Genomic DNA, 19,560 nt, shown 5'->3' on the forward strand with positions numbered 1-19,560 from the left:
GCAGCCGGTGTTAGGATGTGAAAGATATACATCATAAGATTTTTAACATTTGCCACAACTCAAAGCGGGACTCCCCCTCTCTCCTTCCACCGAAAACACATTTTTTAACCTCCGTCATGATTCGTGTTATGCGTTTTTATCTCCAGATATCACAATCAAATTGACTCGTCAGAGGGTACGTTTGTATATACCCTCCAAGATAAAAAGACGAACTGAAAATTTCTCATCTTTTGTCATCTTAATTTGTGCTTTGGCTCAGTTAATATATTAACGACAAAATTCAAACTGGCTCCTTACATCGTTCAGACCCTGACCCTATATATCCATTAAACAGACTTCACGTATGTCCGATGCTTGTCTAAGGGAAATAACTCGTCCATTCTTGTATACAGATCTGTTTATAAAGCTGAAGGCAGATTAATTTGACGACAAAATTACCAGCGATATATTACATAGATAGCTGGATATAAAGTAAATAAGTTATCAACTTGAAGAGTACTGGTGAAATTAAGGAAAGCACAATGGATCGGTAATCTGGCAATTTCGATGGCCGACAGGTACCTGCCGAATTTATATTCTTCTTGTACGATGGTACAATTTCGCATGGTACACAAATATTCAAGTTAATTTCTTTGTGTACAGTAACAGATAAAATCATCTGGTGGCTTTTGCGTTTCTATGTACCAAAAGAACGGCCAAATATTCATTAGACTAAAAGATTACTAAGTTTACCCTGATAAAGCTGTCATCACAAACAGCGGCCTTTTAACGCACGCAATATATGTAACACATGTAGCATTGCATACAAACAGCCAGAAACATGTCATAATACACCAGCCTCCAGAAGTAGAGTATACTATACAAGCCCACAGAAACATGGTATACTACACAAACTCTTAGAAACACACTATACATCACAAACTCTCAGAAACGTATTTATACGTCACGAGCCTCGAGAGACACAGGCTACCATTAGTCACGAGAAACATAGTATTCTACACGTCAGTGTTCTGGTGATGTGTATACTACACAAGACCACAGAAACAAATAATATTACATAAGCCTTCGGCAACATCGTTGTTACATGTTCCTGTGGTTTTTTGTTTCAATTACGCCGATAGAGCTGTGCAACACTCTTTGTGTATGAAATATGTAAACATAGACATTATATGTATATCACAGTACCAAATATTATCCCATCGTTATGAAAACACCGATGGACTGTGATCAGATGTTAATACATTGGAAATATGCTGATTTCCTTTTAACTCTTTAGGGACCCTATGAGAGCCCCAATACTCACGCAGTTCTAACTAAATATTTTTTTCAGTGATTAATGAAATTGTCGACTTGTTTTGACCCTGTAACAAGGGATTCTGTATGCAGGGTCATACCTTGTCATAACGGCTGGTTGTACATCATTCCGATGCTTTTCTACAGAGTTACACATTTGTGTCATCTAGTACGGTATGAAATAAGATTGGAAAAGGTGTATCGCGGTACAAAAAGGTGATGAGCTTGCAAGGCTAGTTTTAGTACCATGCAAAAGTTTACCATAGTAGAGAAAGTTCAAATCCATCTACCCGCTGTGGGCATATGCAATGTTGTTTATAATCTTTTCATACAACGTAGGACACGAAGTAATTTAATTGTCATACCTAATTGTACAGATACACTTACCTATAGTACACAAAAATTTTTCAAAATACTTCATGTGTCGTGGTACACTTTCCTATGGTACACAAATATTTGAATTTTCATACAGTGCCTTTACACAAAGATTTGTACAAGTCATGAAAACTCGTATCTTTTTGTCAGGTTCTTGTCGGCGGCCATCGCTGATAGAAGACAGCAGCAGGAACACATAAAACACATCGAACTTAAATATGTCGTGGGCACGAAAGACTTAGATATTATCTAGAAACTTCAACATTTTACCTTCAAATACCAAGGTACACCGAGTTAATCGTATTCTGAATATTAAAAAAACACATTTCTGAAATCAATAATTTATTTCATTAAGGAACATTTCATAAAATACAAAATATATACAAATAAGTTACAAATCTGTATGTTCTTACTGACTTACGTTCACTAGATATACAATCCTAAACATACAACACTTCGTTTTCAGAATTCCCTGAAGCGTACACGCTGTGATTAAATTACTTTTTCGTTTAGAGGTTTAACAGTGTAGAACGGATAAGGTTAATGTATGACGACAACTTATATATTCACAGCGAAAAATAAATAAATACATGAAAAAGATAAATCGATGTTTGACTAATACATTTATTGCCTTTTTTGTAATGTCCACTAAAATGACAGTGAAAAGAAACTTGGGTCATCAGGCTTCTCTATATCAACTGATTTTTATGGAGTCGTATAAAGGGCTAAACACTCAGTATGTAGAGCTAGATATTGTGCGTTACAGTGTTACTACACTGTAAACCACTGTAATCACTCCGTGGTGTCGAAGTGATTAAACAACAATGGTTCCTGGATTTTTCTCTATTCCTCTCTCTTTATATTTCCATCTAACATTTTTATCCAAACACGAGTACACTCATCGAAAAAGAGGAGTGTCACCACACGGGAATCCTTACTTGTTCTTAGTGAATTGTTGACCCGCCATAACGCACGTTATTATATTTATCTGTAATCCTATAACGACAACCAGGGCTATACTTGGGGGAAAAATAACAATCAAACATTAAGCAGAGCTAGAGATCATGTATAGATAAAAATATAAATCGATTAAAAACTGGTATCGACTAATGCTTGCAAGTTTCTAACGAACGGTATCAAGCCTCACTCGTCTCTCATTAATATTCTATTGGGTATGGCATTACTATGGCATAGAAAATCAAAATATCAAATGTACATCTTTTATTAAAATAAAATAACACTTGAAATAAAACAAACGAAGTTAAATCAAAGTAATACTTGCCTGATAAGACACTATAGTAAGAATAATGAACTACTTTTATACTGACGGAACTGGTATAAAAACTAAAATTTATGTAAAAGGATATTGTACATCGTGTTACTAAAAATAACCTTTATTTGATTATCGTGTCACCAGTGGTGAACTTTATGTCAAAATAGTCCAGGATGCCGTCTGAGAAATCAGCCGCATGCATTTACTTAGTGATTGTTTATTTGGTAGTGTTACGAGGCGAGATAAATGTAAACATAACATAACATAAATCCATAACAAAAGTACACCCTATCAAATTATGTTTACGATTTTGAACAATATATTACACACGTAAGACATAAATATTCGTGAAATACAGCTAGGTTGCTATAGAAACAGAAATTAGTCCAATTATAATGAACTTAAATTTGCAGAAGTGGACTGAGTATTTCCTGGTTGTGAGGTCGAAGATGTTGTGATCTTTCGCTTCTTACCGAATATTAAGACAATGTAATAATTGAAGACCCTCTTGTTTAAAACAAAACTGGCTAAAACAAACAGACCTTGGCATGCTGTCGCAATGGTCACCAGAAAACTAAATATAGATACGGGAAACAACGTATCTATGACCAGTAAGATCCATGTTATTCCCGTTATAGAAAACAACTTTATGTATATCACGTGTTGATTTTTTCTTTCCTTGGTACTATCCACTTTCGGTGAATTTTTAATTTGTAGAGCAGTTCGTATGAAAAAATAGATATTACAGAAACATACCACTAACACGGGGGCAAGAAATGTAAGATAAAACGATATAGGGTTACTTATAAAACATCTTGTGGTACCATACCCTATGCTATCATCATCTGATGTAAAGTATACAATGATGATATTGGTGAACACTATTATAGCTGATAATCCATAGGAATATAATATATAAAACGAAATCCGTCTCTTCCAACCCCATGCTGAAAGTCTTCCTGCAATTATATCGCCAGCAAAAACACTATACATATGATAAGAACACACGTTCATACAACCAAACGTCGACAGCCACAAAATGTGAATAAGGACACCGAAAACCTGACATAATATTGGTGATGATGTTAAGTAAAAGCCACATTGGAAAAGCAACTGGGCAAAGAACATTGCAAATACCAGACTCATATTATTCATTCCAGGTAAAGAACGCATGACAGGAAATAAACAGTACGTTATGAATGTTAAGAAAAGACATACAAGGGATATTATATTACAAACTAATGTTGTGATATTAAGTGCTGCATGTAGTGGTGGTTCACTGTATTTTGTCACATAGGACCCGTTGAACATTTCCTCGAAATCCTTGAGACAAACTCGAACTTTTTTATCTATCAACAAAAAATCATATTGGTAAAGCTTTCGTGTTGATTTGAAGAGAGTTATTTCGAAGGTAGATTCATCTAGCTCAAACTCCTCTCGCTCTAATTCCACTTGTCGACATAGCAGCAGTGGAGACACCAGCGATGGCTGATAGTTGTTGTGGAGGCTGAATGTTGTTTCTCTCATTGTTTTACTATAACAATGATTCATGAAACTGATAGCATTCACAAGCGCTGGTAACATGAATGCTTCAGAAGTTAACGAGGATTTTAAAACAACATTATTGGAAATGTAAATATTATCAGTCATTTTCAACAACTTTTCTTCCGTAAGAAATCTGTCAACATCGCCCGAAACGAAAAAGACAGTATGAAGATTAAACGTTACCTCTTCGGTGTCATTTGAAATCATATGATCACATTTCAAATTCACCATTATATGAAACGAATCGAACGTGACACCACCAATATTTTTCGATATCTCATCTTTGACCTTTCTCGTCACTATTTGTAGCAGATCATGTGGTGACACTGTTAAAGTTATATTTCCTTCCAAAGTGAATGCCAATGTGTATCGTAGGTTATTTGTTCTGGTCAGCAAGGGTTTGCAGGTCTGGTTTGTTAGCACTTTTCCTGGGTAACACATCAGCCGACGTGTTTTGTTCTGCAAAAAAATAAAACATAATACTGCATCATTTTGATGATAACACAATTGATATGAAATAAAGATAAATGGTTTATAACATTAATACTTTGAAATGACTGAAAACAGGCTATAATTATTATAATAAAGTTTACTTACAGCTGAATGTACCGTAGATTAAGGAATGCAAATTTATCGGTGTAACTTAATATATTGCCCTTATATAATTCGGCAAATATTTTAAATTTAAGACCCGTTTAAGCAGAAATTGAAGGTTTTTGGTGATTCGGATACTACATAACTGTGTCAATTACACGTACACATCTATTTTAAAACTATAAGAGTATGTAATTCATACAATGTACTAAGAAAATGACTTATCAGGAAAACAAGTAGAACTGCATTATTTTGTGTTTGTTTGATATAATGCTCCTTTGAAATTCCAATTGTCATTCAATCCTGCTTACTAAAAATTCCGATCACCATTAATCTTACACATCAATGCATTGTATTCTTTAATTGATTTAATGTCTAATATTCTACACATTTAAAATGTGAAGCCGAATATAATATACTTATTTGTACAATAACAGTCATTAGTGTAGCCCATATGATGGCCAATATATTCAGATAGAAAATATATCTCAATACGTAATTTTGGAGTCTGATATTAGCCAGACACTTCTATCTAGTTTGATTCAATGCCACGCTACCACTAGGATGTAGAGTATATCCATCGTACTAATGAGTTTACCCTGACGTCATCAGTTTTCGTGTATCACAAGCACAACACTATGTCTACCTGAAACATGTTCTGTTCCATTTTCATCGCATGATATTGACATATTTCATATACATTGATATCACAATGGCTTCAGTTTGCCTTCACTTTAAAATCGATTCAATGATATTTCATCTCTTGAAAATGTTTCAGAGGGCCTATACGATGTTTAGAATAATACATTGAAATAATCTGATATTTTATCAAAACAGTGTTGGCTCATGCTTATAGATGACTCGAATCCCGAGTGCAAATTGGACTCGTTATGGTGCTTAAAACAGATGTTTTTTTATAAGGTTAACAATTTTAATTACTACTTACTGAAACACAATATGCTGAACGATTGATTTCGTGGGCTTCTTTTTGTTTTAAGAAAATCACATCTTCAATCTTATTATTTATTACTAGATGATGGCAGAACTTTTTGACAGTACTTTTGTTTAACTTATGTCTCTGCCTATCACGCGCTACATCCTACCATATCAATACCTCCTTTCGTAGCCTCCGGGAAGATAAGCTCTTATAAATTAAAAGACTATAAGACAGAACGGTTTGTGACTTCAATATTTTGACTACATATCTAGTATATTAGAACTTACATTTATCGTGTTGTAGATTTCCTCTCCATTTGTGAAAGTTAGTATCTGTATTTCAGCTTGTACTGCCAATGGAAGTCGTTCAACCCCTGGTGAGAACATGTCGCGAAATTGTGGATGAATATTTGGCATTGTTGGAGGTTGGATGTCAAAGGCTTCCGTGAAAAAAGGACGCCACAAATACGGTGGCATGATCGTCATGTTGATATTGGAACAGAGGGAACAGAATACATTCTTATAAGATTGAAATCCAGGAACCATCGGCAAGTTCTCACATAATTCGATAATCCTTTCACCATAATATTGTTGATCACGTGGTACCAAGCATGTGTCGATGGAATTATTATTTGTATGTGAAGAAGGATTGCACACATAACAAAATATATTTTTATACTGACTGCGGAAAGGCGGGAGAAATTTACCATAACTTTCACAAGCTGCTTTTACATCTGGGTCAAAATCTGTCCACTTGCCAGTAACGTTACACTTATTTATGAGTGCAGGACCTTGTAAACTTCCACAAAACATTTGACTCATTTGGATATTTGGCTTGTCAGTGTCCCTCGGAGAGACACGTACGACACAGTCCATGTTCTTGGCGGTTTTTATAACATCATTAAGCAGGACATGGAAGTGTGCGTTTATTTCTGAATGGCATTCTATCTGAACATGCCAAGGTATGAATGCATTTTGTTGTTTCTCGCTAGCGTCTAAATTACACCACATACAATCAAAATTCTTGTAGATGGAATCTTTGTGTGTCAGTGGAAGTGTACCAAAGATATCATCTGCCGCTATTCTACATCGTAATTGCGACTCGTTATTGACATCCGTTGTCTGTCCACACTCGTTCACTGCTCCATATCGTTTGGGATCGTCCTGATCAACTGTAGATGATTCTACCAAAACATCACTGAAACAAGATGTAGGCGCTTCCAACAGCAAATCAAAACAACAAAAAGGTGGTTTAGTGCGAAAAAGGCATGTCTTCATATCACATGAACACTGTAGTTTTTCAAAGAATGCGTGAGTACTTTTGCAGTAGGAGTCTACACCATCAATGGCATAGTGGTATGATATGAGTTTAGTAGTATTCCATGGTTTCTGAAACAGAGGCGAAGGTTTATGTATTTGACTCAAGTACATCCTTGATTTCGATTTCTGAAGAACAGTTTGATAAAAATCAAGGTTATATCCGGTAACAGATATACGATACGTGTAGAATATATTTGTTTCCTCTACAGTGGAGCTGATCACATCGAAATATTGATTAGGATCTGTGTTGTTCCTATTACAAAGAAAACAGAAAACATTCTTATAAGGCTGCGTGTTTGGAGTCCAGTCAAGTTTGTTGCAACTTCTTTCTATGGAGGTATCGAGTGGAGACCATATTCCAGAAACATTACACGTATCGATCAAATCTTCCTCGAGAAAGTAGTCAGGGGGATTACAAATAAAACAAAAAATGTTTCGAAAGCTTTTGTACTCGAGCGCGTATGCAGTCGAACATGCAGCTTCTATATCTGGATCATAGTATTCCCATGTTCCTGTTATATTGCACCGGCTGCTTAAGCTGCCTGGTGGTGGTTGAACGAATGTCCCATGACATACATGCATGTCATTTATGTCCGTTTTATACTCTAGCTGGCAATCTCTATCCTTTGCGGCATCGAAAATGGCGTCATAGGACGAAAGGAAATTTAAATCAATAAAGAGAAAGCACGACACATCAATTCTCCACTCTGTATAATTGTATATCCCATTACACTCTGCGCAAAACTTGTTACGAAAACTGAAAGCATGTTCGGCTGAGGTTACGGGTGGAAATTGTAAGGATTCAATCTCGGTGTAATTCCTTGTGCACTTTTCCTTGAGCTCCTCCGAACTTTTGTCGTGGCATTCCGTGATGACGTAATGATTTGACTTTTTATTGAAGCTATCGTGAAGAAGCGATGTCGTAACACATTCCGTCTCTGGCATCGAAAACATGACGTCAGGACAGCAGTCCCTACGTGTCACACAATACTTATCACATTTACACTCAGGACAAATTTTTGCGGTATTGTTGCTTTGGAATTCGGTAATAAATCTGTAGTGTTGTTTGTTACAAATATATTGGGGACCACATACTAGATATATTTCGTATATCAAATTCGTTAAATTGTAAACTTGTCTTTTAAAAGATTCTTGAAGGTAAAGAGGCGACTGGCCTTTTTCATCTGAATCCGCACGTGAAATAGCTGTGACGAGTATATTTCTTGTCAAAACAAGGCAAAGAACAAACTTTATATCTATACACGTCATGGTGATCTTCAGGCAGTTCTGTTTGATGACAAATCTCTGCAAAATTAGACAAGATAAGTAGAAAAGGATGCCTATCAGAAATATAAGAAATCTTGGAAAGTAATTGAAATTAAATGTACACAAACAATGTTTATACCGACGTCCGTAATTAATCCTCATGTTAAAAACTCACATTTTTAAATGCCCATGCACCAAAATAAAATATCATGATGTCGTGGGATAGCTTTAGATACATGTACAAATACTTATTTTGCCAAATCTGTTTTTTAATTTTCATTTCCATGAAATTGTATTAAGCGTTACTTATATGTACTTACTGTTATTGGGTGATGTTATTGATGACGATAGTAATAATTTTTGTTTTCTTGTATTTTCACCCGATTCTCATTATTAAGAAATTTCCTAGGGATTGGTTTCCAGGTATCTAAAAGGTGAATATGTACTGATGACGTCACGAGAACATTCCGTTTTTGAAATGTCAGTAATACATATGTTAACAGGTCACCTGTATACATAAACTGTGTATAAGCGTCCGAATAATGGCATGATCACACTCCATTGTGAGGGCCACTATTAATCAATCTGTACAAGTTATATACACAGGTGAATCTATGATGTGAAAATGCGAGTAGTGTATACACTATAATTCTTTTGAATTATGAAAAAAAACCCCAATAAATATGAAATATGAAATGAACTAAATAAGCTGTAATTTCATCATACAATCTATGCTTTATACTTGATACTGTGTATCATATATTAACATGTAGACTTGATGCTGGTAACACCATACCTTATCTTTACCTAAACTTGTATGACAAATCATTTGTGGAAATGTGGTTCAGACATACTCCTATTTATTATTGAATCTGATGTAATATCTAATAAAAGTAATTTGTTTTAAAACTCCAGAGTCATGTAGTATCACGAATAAATTACAGATACCATGTCTCTACCAAAAACATAAATGATGTATGTGAATATACCGGGTATAGTTAATCGTCTTTTTTTTTTTTTGTAAAAAAGTTGTCATATAACAATATTTTATAATTAAGACATAATTGTATATTTCGTACTTACCCTTTGTGTTGACAAAGACCACAGGACTAACCTTACTTCAGTCTGAAACTAAGATATATATACAACCAGACTCCTACACCACCTTAACACAGAGAACGAGGGAAAATATTAACTGTACCAAGAATGATTCAAGTCTTTGTTTATGGGAGAGTGACGTACTAAACCAATGAATAAGGATTATATTTTTGAACACGTTGTTAAAAACAACGGTGAAAGGAGGTATGAAAATCGTTGTGTATATTTACCTAACGTAACACTGCTTGCCGATCTCTGGTCTCATTGTTTCAGAAAGACCTACATTAACATCGGAAACACTGACCGAGAAATTTGAACATGTAGTCATAACAGCATTTGACCAAACCTTTGAAGAGATGATGACATCGCATTTAGTTTCATTTCCTGTCAAGTATGCCGCCTGCATTGCCCTCCTTTCATTTGACATGCACAACTTCCTGATTTTTGTTACCAGGCCATTATAATAACAATTCTCTGAATGTGGATGTCGTTTCATTGGCATGATTGAATGGACGTGTGTACGGGTACTAACCATTTGACAGTGTACTATCTAAACAAGAAACAATCTATATTGATTAAAAAATATATATTGTTATAAATATAATTATATAGGTGGATATTTTTGTTAAGTCAAACGAGAGAAGCCAGAACCTTGAATGAACAGGAGAATAACATCGTAACTCATTACGGCATACATTGTTCGGCATGGCACTGATAAATGTGGTCTTGTATCATCTACGTGTCATAGTTATATGATAATATTTGGCCGAGGGAATGCTGTCTGTACGATACTTAAAGGTCACATGGAATCTTATCTTCATACTAAATCTTTATAATTATGCATATGAATCACTAATTGAACTATTTACATAAATTCCATGTAACGTTATTATCATAATTTGCCACCAATAATATATCGCCGTAATGTCATTCTCCCTGATGTTTGCCCAGAAACTTCACAACATTTTTATAATTGCGCATTCTCATATGGGGTTTTCAGTGTAACTGTCGAGCGTCCTGAAACAATGAAACCGTAACTTTGTCAGTAATATAATGTCAGACACTTAAAAACGACACTTTCTTTCCTCCTGTCACCACGATGGTTTTGGTTTTACGCTTCGCGTATAGCTGTATCCGGTGTACCGGAGATTGGCGTTGTCTCACTGATAATTAGATCACATTAAGGCGATAGATGTTGGGTGGTATTGCAGTCTGCCTGCGATATTATAAAACTTTTGTTTTAAAAATTTGAAGCTCAGATTGATGCTTTATGACAGCGTTATCGACATGCGTTTTGTATCAACACACCTGGTATTTTACAACATGGCTTATTTTCGAATCTCTACATGGATTTGTGTTAGTATATAATCATACAAATGCATTTATCATACTTCATTGTCTTGTCTTAAATAAATCAAAGACATGACTACCAGAAAAAAATACAATATGACAAAAAGCACTGAATCGTTTATGTTAGTGTAATATAATGAAGTCAAATGAAATCTATGATTATGTCTAGTCCATGGTTCCCAGCTCGCCGAGGAAACCACGTGCTATTTAAGATTGATTGCCCACTGTTAATGAGACGATCCGCCAGGCAGTAAACAGGTAACTTACGCCACTGGCCATGTAACAGCTAAAACAGCTTCATCAATCAAATCAAAATATTCACCAATGTACATGAAGTCCAATATAAACCCAAATTAAGGGAAATTAAACTACAGGTACTTAAAAGGGAAGAGAAACTGTAATGCATTTTATATGCTTTCTTCTCATGTTTCATTTTAATAGTTTTGCTCGTTTCTTTTCAAGCAGGTTAATAAATCCGTAGAAAACAAACAAACACAAACTTCAAACTACGTCATTCAATGACCGAAGTTCTGAAACATGAATATACACCTCAATTGCATGATTTCCAGACATTTATAGGAGATATTATGAAGTTTACAGACCACGTCGACTGGGGGATATCGTTTGTCTTAAGACGGTTACTGTCAGGATAACCTTTGACATTGAAAATGAAATACATGTATATCACTTTAATGTGACTATTTCATTGTAATGTGGTTGTCTCATAATGATTTGGTTATCTCACAAACATTTCTGTAGCTGATGTAAATATTTTAGATGCTTTACTTTTTTGCAGTTTTTATCACAGACATGTTTCAATATAATATACTTCCCTTTATAAATTTCTCTTTTCAGAGTTTTAATTTTTCGCGACGGTTACTTATCTTTGCAAATATTGCAGTTTTGATTAAACAAAACAAAGTTCCTCGATAATCAGCGAAATGTAATTTACGTCATTAGTCATTCATACCACATACATTCTATGTAAACATGCATGGTATTTAGTCCACAGCTCTTGTCATTGTTACCTTTTCTGAATCCATCATCCTCATATTGCAATTTATGGGTAATTTATAAATGTCTGTCACAAGCTAATAATTCTTCGAATACGTTGTTTTCATTATGCGGTTGATATCGCACCCCAAGGCAATTTGCGAAATAGAGGTTCAATAGGGATATATTTTGAAATTCAAATTAACAGAACAAAGTAAGAGCCAATCTCATGCAATTTGGTAGCGGTAAAATATTAGAATAGAGGTAAACAAATCTATATCAAAAAGGGCGATAATCTGCGAAATTGTTTCTGACTGGTACATGCGGGCACGGGGAACCTATTTGTTTCCAATATACTCTGACATTCATTGTTAGGTGTAAATACCAGTCTCTCCCAATGTTTCTATGATCAGTAAACATTATATAAGGTTGGGACTCTATCACTTCTTATTTCGACAATATTAATCTACTATACGATATTTATGCTAAGATCTGCACCTCTAAAATTGGTATCGCCAACAGCTTCCCGAGGTAAAAAAAACCAGAGCCGTTCCAGCGTTTACATTCACATAAATGTACCGAAACGCAATTTATCATGACAAAATCATGTCTCTAAGAACTTGAATTTTAGATGATAAAACTTATTAAAAGAAAGAAAATTCCGACATGGTAACAGAATATTGATTCAATGTAAAATTCAATAAAACAAGCTCCAAATCTGAATAAAAGAAAATGTCTAAAAAGTACATGGAGAATAAAAACAACTGTTCCGAAACGGTGAGCCCCTTCTGCTTCGTCGACGATACCTGTCATGTTAATTTTGGTCAATCAAAGAAAGTAATGTCACGTTCCAAAAATGAGAACAAAGTAAACAACAACGGAACCGCCACTTACGATCATAAAACACGTCAAACGTGATACCGCACAAAAAAAAAGAAAATTTGTCAATGACATCATTATGGCATAGGGCGCCATAATCTTCATCAGCCTTGATAGTTCGTCTAACAGTTGGCGAGGTCGAATCAATTGCGACATGTTAATACGATATGTTGGAGAAGAATGGGTTAGCTATCTAGAAATGGAAAATTAACAAAATTAACAATAGGGAAACTGAAATGATCACGATTATCATACAGATTTGTAGAAAGCTGCCCATGTTGGCTTGTAGGAAAAGATCGATGTAAGTGGCTGGTGTAGAAGTGTCTCTAGTATTCTTGATTTCCAATGCTGATGGGTATTTACAATAAAGATGTCAACAAACGTCGTGTTATTCAAAGACAAAACATTACCAGTATATCATAAAGCGGAATTAAAGGACATACCGAGATCTTTCTGACTTCTTCGATTAATTCAGCCTCGCCTTCTGAAACTAAATATAGGGCAGTCACGACAGGCCACAATTTGGTCCAACAGATACAGTATATACTGATAGTCTGTTGGAAAGCCTTACTGTTTCACCAAATTCGACGAGGATATTGTCAGATATTCGTTTATTTCTACGGTTTCATCTATTTTTATTTGTCATATATGTAAATTAAGACTTTTTTCTTCACAAAAACTATAAATAATTTTAACACAGACCAATTTAACTCCCAGTCAGGTTCGCTAACATAAATCACTTAGGTATTCAGCAAATGATTTCCGTATTAGATAAACGCCACCTATATCACGAATACTGTTTGTAACTAGTAAAAATCTCTCTCACAGCTACATGTTCATTACCACGATGTCCTCTTACATAACTGTAAAACGTATGCAATATTTCCCTTGCATTTCACCCTCGGACCAGGAAACTGCCAACAGCTGATACGGTTTGTGAGCTTATCAGCTGTGACACGAAGGAGATAATTAGTGAGTGCGATCATAACATATGAACATTATTAACCCATAAAAACTGCCAGTATTTACTCACTACATAAAGTATTTGATCTTTCATTTTTAATCCTTCTCTTGCTTGAAGCATTTTTTAATTATCTTAAATATATATCGACTGATATTTTAAATATTATAGAGAAATACAGTAATTGGTAACTATGTTTTAGGTCATCTGAGAAGTCACAGGTGACTTATTGAGATAGCATTTGTCCGGCGTCGTGCGTCGTCCCGCGTAAACAATTTATATTTTCGACTTCTTCTCAATAACCAAATGGCCCAGGGTCATGGTACTAGACCAGTAGCATGCTGGGATGAGGGACTACCGAGTTTGTTCAAATGAATGAACTTCAACTACTTTTAAAGTCACAGAGGTAAAATGTGTTAAAACATTTAACGACTTCTACTCAATAACCAAATGGCACAGGGTCATGTTATAAGGCCAATTACATGTTGGGATGAAAAGGCTACCAACTTAATTCAAATAAATGACCTGGACCTACTTTCAAGGCCACAGAGGTCAACTGTGTCAAAATCTTTTAACGAATTCTTCTCAATAACCAAATGTTTTGTCTGCCACCATGGTGGGACTGAGAGATGGATATAGACAGGTTATAAAACTGTACTTCAGGTGACCGTTAAGGTCCAAGGACCTCTTGTTTAGGCAAATTTGTGATGCGATTGAATTGGATTTGTTATGTGATAAAAACCAATTTAGTTAGAATTTATGTGAACGAATGACAAGTTGTAAATTTCTGGTGTGGTTTAGGTGCGATTTTAATTCCTATATGTGTCTAATGTTGCCGTTTTAAAACGCCAAATCAAAATAAGACTTGCATAGTAGACAAAATGTGATTATTTCGTGATGAAATAATACCAGACACCACAGTCACATAAGTTATTCATATATAAAATTATCTCTTTTTGTCGTAGTGGTGCTAAAAATTCTCCTCTTGTGTATTAGAGAAAGTGTGTTAGCTATCGTATTTTGTTTGACAGATTTATACTCATAATCAGTCATTTAAGATAAAACATGTAGATTAATGTTTCAAAAATATTTTAACATTTACCAAACTACTTGAAGGCTAATATAAGTAGGAGATAAATATCAGTTGTGATAATTTAGTGACTAATCTAACAACAATACAATATGGTGGTAACATTTATTATTTTATTTTTTTATTATTTAATATTTTATTGTAGCAGAAATTGTTAACATCCTGTCATTTAGAAATATCAAATGTTACAAAACACGCAGACCTTGTGTACGTTATGATGCAAACTTAAAACAAAGGTGGTGTGAACCTTAAAACAAAAGTGGTGTGAACCTTAAAACAAAGGTGGTGTGAACCTTAAAACAAAGGTGGTGTGAACCTTAAAACAAAGGTGGTGTGAACCTTAAAACAAAGGTGGTGTGAACCTTAAAACAAAAGATAGTGTGAACCTTAAAACAAAGGTGGTGTGAACCTTAAAACAAAGATTGTGTGAACCTTAAAACAAAGGTGGTGTGAACCTTAAAACAAAGATTGTGTGAACCTTAAAACAAAAGATAGTGTGAACCTTAAAACAAAGGTGTTGTGAACCTTAAAACAAAGATGGTGTGAACCTTAAAACAAAGATTGTGTGAACCTTAAAACAAAAGATGGTGTGAACCTTAAAACAAAGGTGGTGTGAACCTTAAAACAAAAGATTGTGTGAACCTTAAAACAAAAGATGGTGTGAACCTTAAAACAAAAGATGGTGTGAACCTTAAAACAAAAGATGGTGTGAACCTTAAAACAAAAGATGGTGTGAACCTTAAAACAAAAGATGGTGTGAACCTTAAAACAAAGGTGGTGTGAACCTTAAAACAAAAGATGGTGTGAACCTTAAAACAAAAGATGGTGTTAAGATACACCAATTCAGAGATTATTTATGAGAGAAGAAAGTGCAGCATGAAGATTCATAAAACATTTAATATTGATGATAAATTAACTTAATGGTCACATCTTACATTACTACCAAATCACCGTACTCCTGCTTACAGCACAGAGAAAAATGACATGATGAGCTTTTCGTTCTATTCATACCTCGGTGTACATGTGTTACACAGGTAATCTGTCTGATGAACATGACTGTGTTGAGTCAATGAAGCATTACAGAATAAAACCTAATTGCAAACACATTATGGTGGACACTGTACTAACATACAAAACCTACCACATGTTGTTGAAGTGATGGCTTTCAAGTATACACTGTGGTATATGAGTGACATAAATGAACAGGGCGGCTGTCAAAACTAACAGTAGGTTATATATGCATGATATGTGTGTGTTTGGGTAGTGAAAACTGAATATCAAGACTTCCCAGTAGACAGAACAAAAATTGTCCCAGTAGCAGGATGGTCTGAATACTCATTGTGTCCAAGTGGACAGAATTCGGTCCCTGATGGCCACTTTTGTTTAGTTTTTCACAGTCATTAAATAAACACCTTATCATAGATAACTGGTGTGCAAGGCGGAATACTAACCTGGTAATGTTTTACTCATTAGGGGTTCGATTAGTGAAGTGAAATCCAAAGCAGAACTTGCGACCTTGATAGCAAAAATATATCATAATTTTTTATGTTTTAAGCAAAGTTTCACTGCATCATTAATTATTAGCAATGAGTTATACCGTTTAAATAAAAACTATACTAGATAGGTATTGTAAAAATTAAAAAAGAAATAAAGGTGAACGGCATGCACCTTTCCTACAGTAACAGTTTTATTCAAGATCAGGTGACAGCCTGTCACGCCGGATATTCACGTGACGATGTATGAACCGGAAGTAACAAGTGTAATGAAGATCAATTATATTTTTTTATGCTTTAGTACAACTTCCAATAAATCGTAATCTTATACAAATCCCTTTACGTCACACATTCGACGGTTTCCCATAAAAGGAAATGTACGTGGTAGATACCATATACAACTCCCTATAAACGACTTACCATATAAAACTCACTATAAACGACTTACCATATACAACTCCCTATAAACGGCTTACCATATACAACTCCCTATAACTAAACTTTAAACCATATACTATGATAGGAAGACATAAACGGCTTACCATATACAATATAAACTTCATATACAATAAACGGCTTACCACGGCTTACCATAAATTTCCTTACAAATAAACGGCTTACCATATACAACTCCCAATAAACGGCTTACCATATAAATTTCCTTATAAATAGCTTAACATATACAAATCCCTTTAAACGGCTTACCATATACAACTCCCTATAAACGACTTACCATATAAAATTCCTTATAAACAGCTTACCATATACAAATCCCTTTAAACGGCTTACCATATACAACTCCCTATAAACGGCTTACCATATACAACTCCCTATATAAACGGCTTACCTCATAAACGATACCATATACAAATTCCTATAAACAGCTTACCATATACAAATCCCTTTAAACGGCTTACCATACAACTCCCTTTAAACGGCTTACCATATACAACTCACCTCCCAATAAACGGCTTACCATATAAAATCCCAGCTTACCATATACAACTCCCTTATAAACAGCTTACCATATACAACTCCCTTTAAACGGCTTACCATATACAACTCACTATAAACGACTTACCATAAACGGCTTACCATTTACAACTCCCTTTAAACGGCTTACCATAAACAACTCCCAATAAACGGCTGACCATATACAAATTCCTATAAACGGCTAACCATATACAACTCCCTATAAACGACTTACCTTACAAATCCCCTTACCATATACAAATCCCTTTAAACGGCTTCCCAACTCCCTTTAAACGGCTTAGCATATACAACTCCCTTTAAACGGATTACCATATACAACTCACTATAAACGACTTACCATATAAAATTCCTTATAAACAGCTTACCATATACAAATCCCTTTAAACAACTTACCATTTACAACTCCCTATAAACGGCTTACCATATAAAACTCACTATAAACGACTTACCATATACAACTCCCTATAAACGACTTACCACATACAACTCCTTATAAACAGCTTATCACATACAACTCCATTTAAACGGCTTACCATTTCAACTCCCTTTTACCATATACAACTCCCTATAAACGACTTACCATATACAACTCCCTATAAACGGCTTACCATATACAACTCCCTTATAAACGGCTTACCATATACAACTCCCTTTAAACGGCTTACCATATACAAATCCCTATAAACGGCTTACCATATACAACTCCCTATAAACGACTTACCATATACAACTCCTTATAAACCTTACCATATACAAATAAACGGCTTACCATATACAAATAAACGGCTTACCATATACAAATAAACGGCTTACCATATAAATAAACGGCTTACCATATACAAATCCCTTTAAACGACTTACCATATACAACTCCCTATAAACAGCTTACCACATACAACTCCCTATAAACGGCTTACCATATAAAATTCCTTATAAACAACTTAACATTCACAAATCCCTTTAAACGGCTTACCATATACAATTCTCAATAAACGGCTTAGCATATACAAATCCCTTTAAACGGCTTACCATATACAAATCCCTATAAACGACTTACCTTACCCCAATAAACGGCTTACCATATAAAATCCCTTACCATATACTCCCTTATAAACGGCTTACCATTTACAACTCCCTTCCCATACACAATATAAATGGCTTACCATATACCATTATAAAAGCTTACCATATACAAAACAGCTTACCATATACAAATCCCTTTAAACGGCTTACCATTTCAACTCCCTTTAAACGGCTTACCATATACAACTCCCAATAAACGGCTTACCATATACAAATCCCTTTAAACGGCTTACGATATACAACTCCCTATCAACGACTTACCATATAAAATTCCTTATAAACAGCTTACCATATACAAATCCCTTTAAACGGCTTACCATTTCAACTCCCTTTAAACGGCTTACCATATACAACTCCCAATAAACGGCTTACCATATACAACTCCTTATAAACAGCTTACCACATACAACTCCTTATAAACAGCTTACCACATACAACTCCCTTTAAACGGCTTACCATATACAACTCCCAATAAACGGCTTAGCATATACAACTCCCTTTAAACGGATTACCATATAAAATTCCTTATAAACAGCTTACCATATACAAATCCCTTTAAACGGCTTACCATTTACAACTCCCTTTAAACGGCTTACCATATACAACTCCCAATAAACGGCTTACCATATAAATTTCCTTATAAATAGCTTAACATATACAAATCCCTTTAAACGGCTTACCATATACAACTCACTATAAACGACTTACCATTTACAACTCCCTATAAATGCTCCCAATAAACGGCTTACCATATACAAATCCCTTTAAACGACTTACCATATACAACTCCCTATAAACAGCTTACCACATACAACTCCCTATAAACGGCTTACTCCTTATAAACAGCTTACCATATACAAATCCCTTTAAACGGCTTACCATTTACAACTCCCTATACGGCTTACCATATACAAATCCCTATAAACGACTTACCATATACAAATCCCTATAAACGACTTACCATATACAAATCCCTTTAAAAGACTTACCATATACAACTCCCTATAAACGGCTTACC

The 19,560-nt window shown here is 34.8% G+C and overlaps 1 protein-coding gene across 1 annotated transcript; it reads right to left on the reverse strand.

Moving 5' to 3' along the window:
- Window positions 1–3,331: 3,331 nt before the first annotated feature.
- LOC132544700 (uncharacterized) lies at window positions 3,332–6,562 on the reverse strand. The gene is made up of 2 exons (XM_060208334.1): window positions 6,305–6,562; window positions 3,332–4,945 (listed from the first exon to the last, which is right to left on the reverse strand). The coding sequence occupies exons 1-2, from the start codon at window positions 6,560–6,562 to the stop codon at window positions 3,332–3,334; spliced, it is 1,872 nt and encodes a 623-aa protein (XP_060064317.1).
- Between the last annotated feature and the right edge of the window lie 12,998 nt (window positions 6,563–19,560).

The sequence above is a fragment of the Ylistrum balloti genome, unplaced genomic scaffold, assembly GCF_031769215.1.
Source record: "Ylistrum balloti isolate Yb309-2 unplaced genomic scaffold, AGI_CSIRO_Ybal_v1 Utg369806, whole genome shotgun sequence".
In the NCBI taxonomy this organism is placed as follows: domain Eukaryota; kingdom Metazoa; phylum Mollusca; class Bivalvia; order Pectinida; family Pectinidae; genus Ylistrum; species Ylistrum balloti.

Bases quoted from the DNA above. Each gene is read 5' to 3' on its own strand.
- LOC132544700 (XM_060208334.1), bottom strand. From the start codon at position 6,562: ATGGTTCCTGGATTTCAATCTTATAAGAATGTATTCTGTTCCCTCTGT. The intron at 4,946-6,304 runs GTAAGTTCTAAT...ATTTTTTTGCAG, and splicing joins AAATCTACAACACGATAAAT to AACAAAACACGTCGGCTGAT.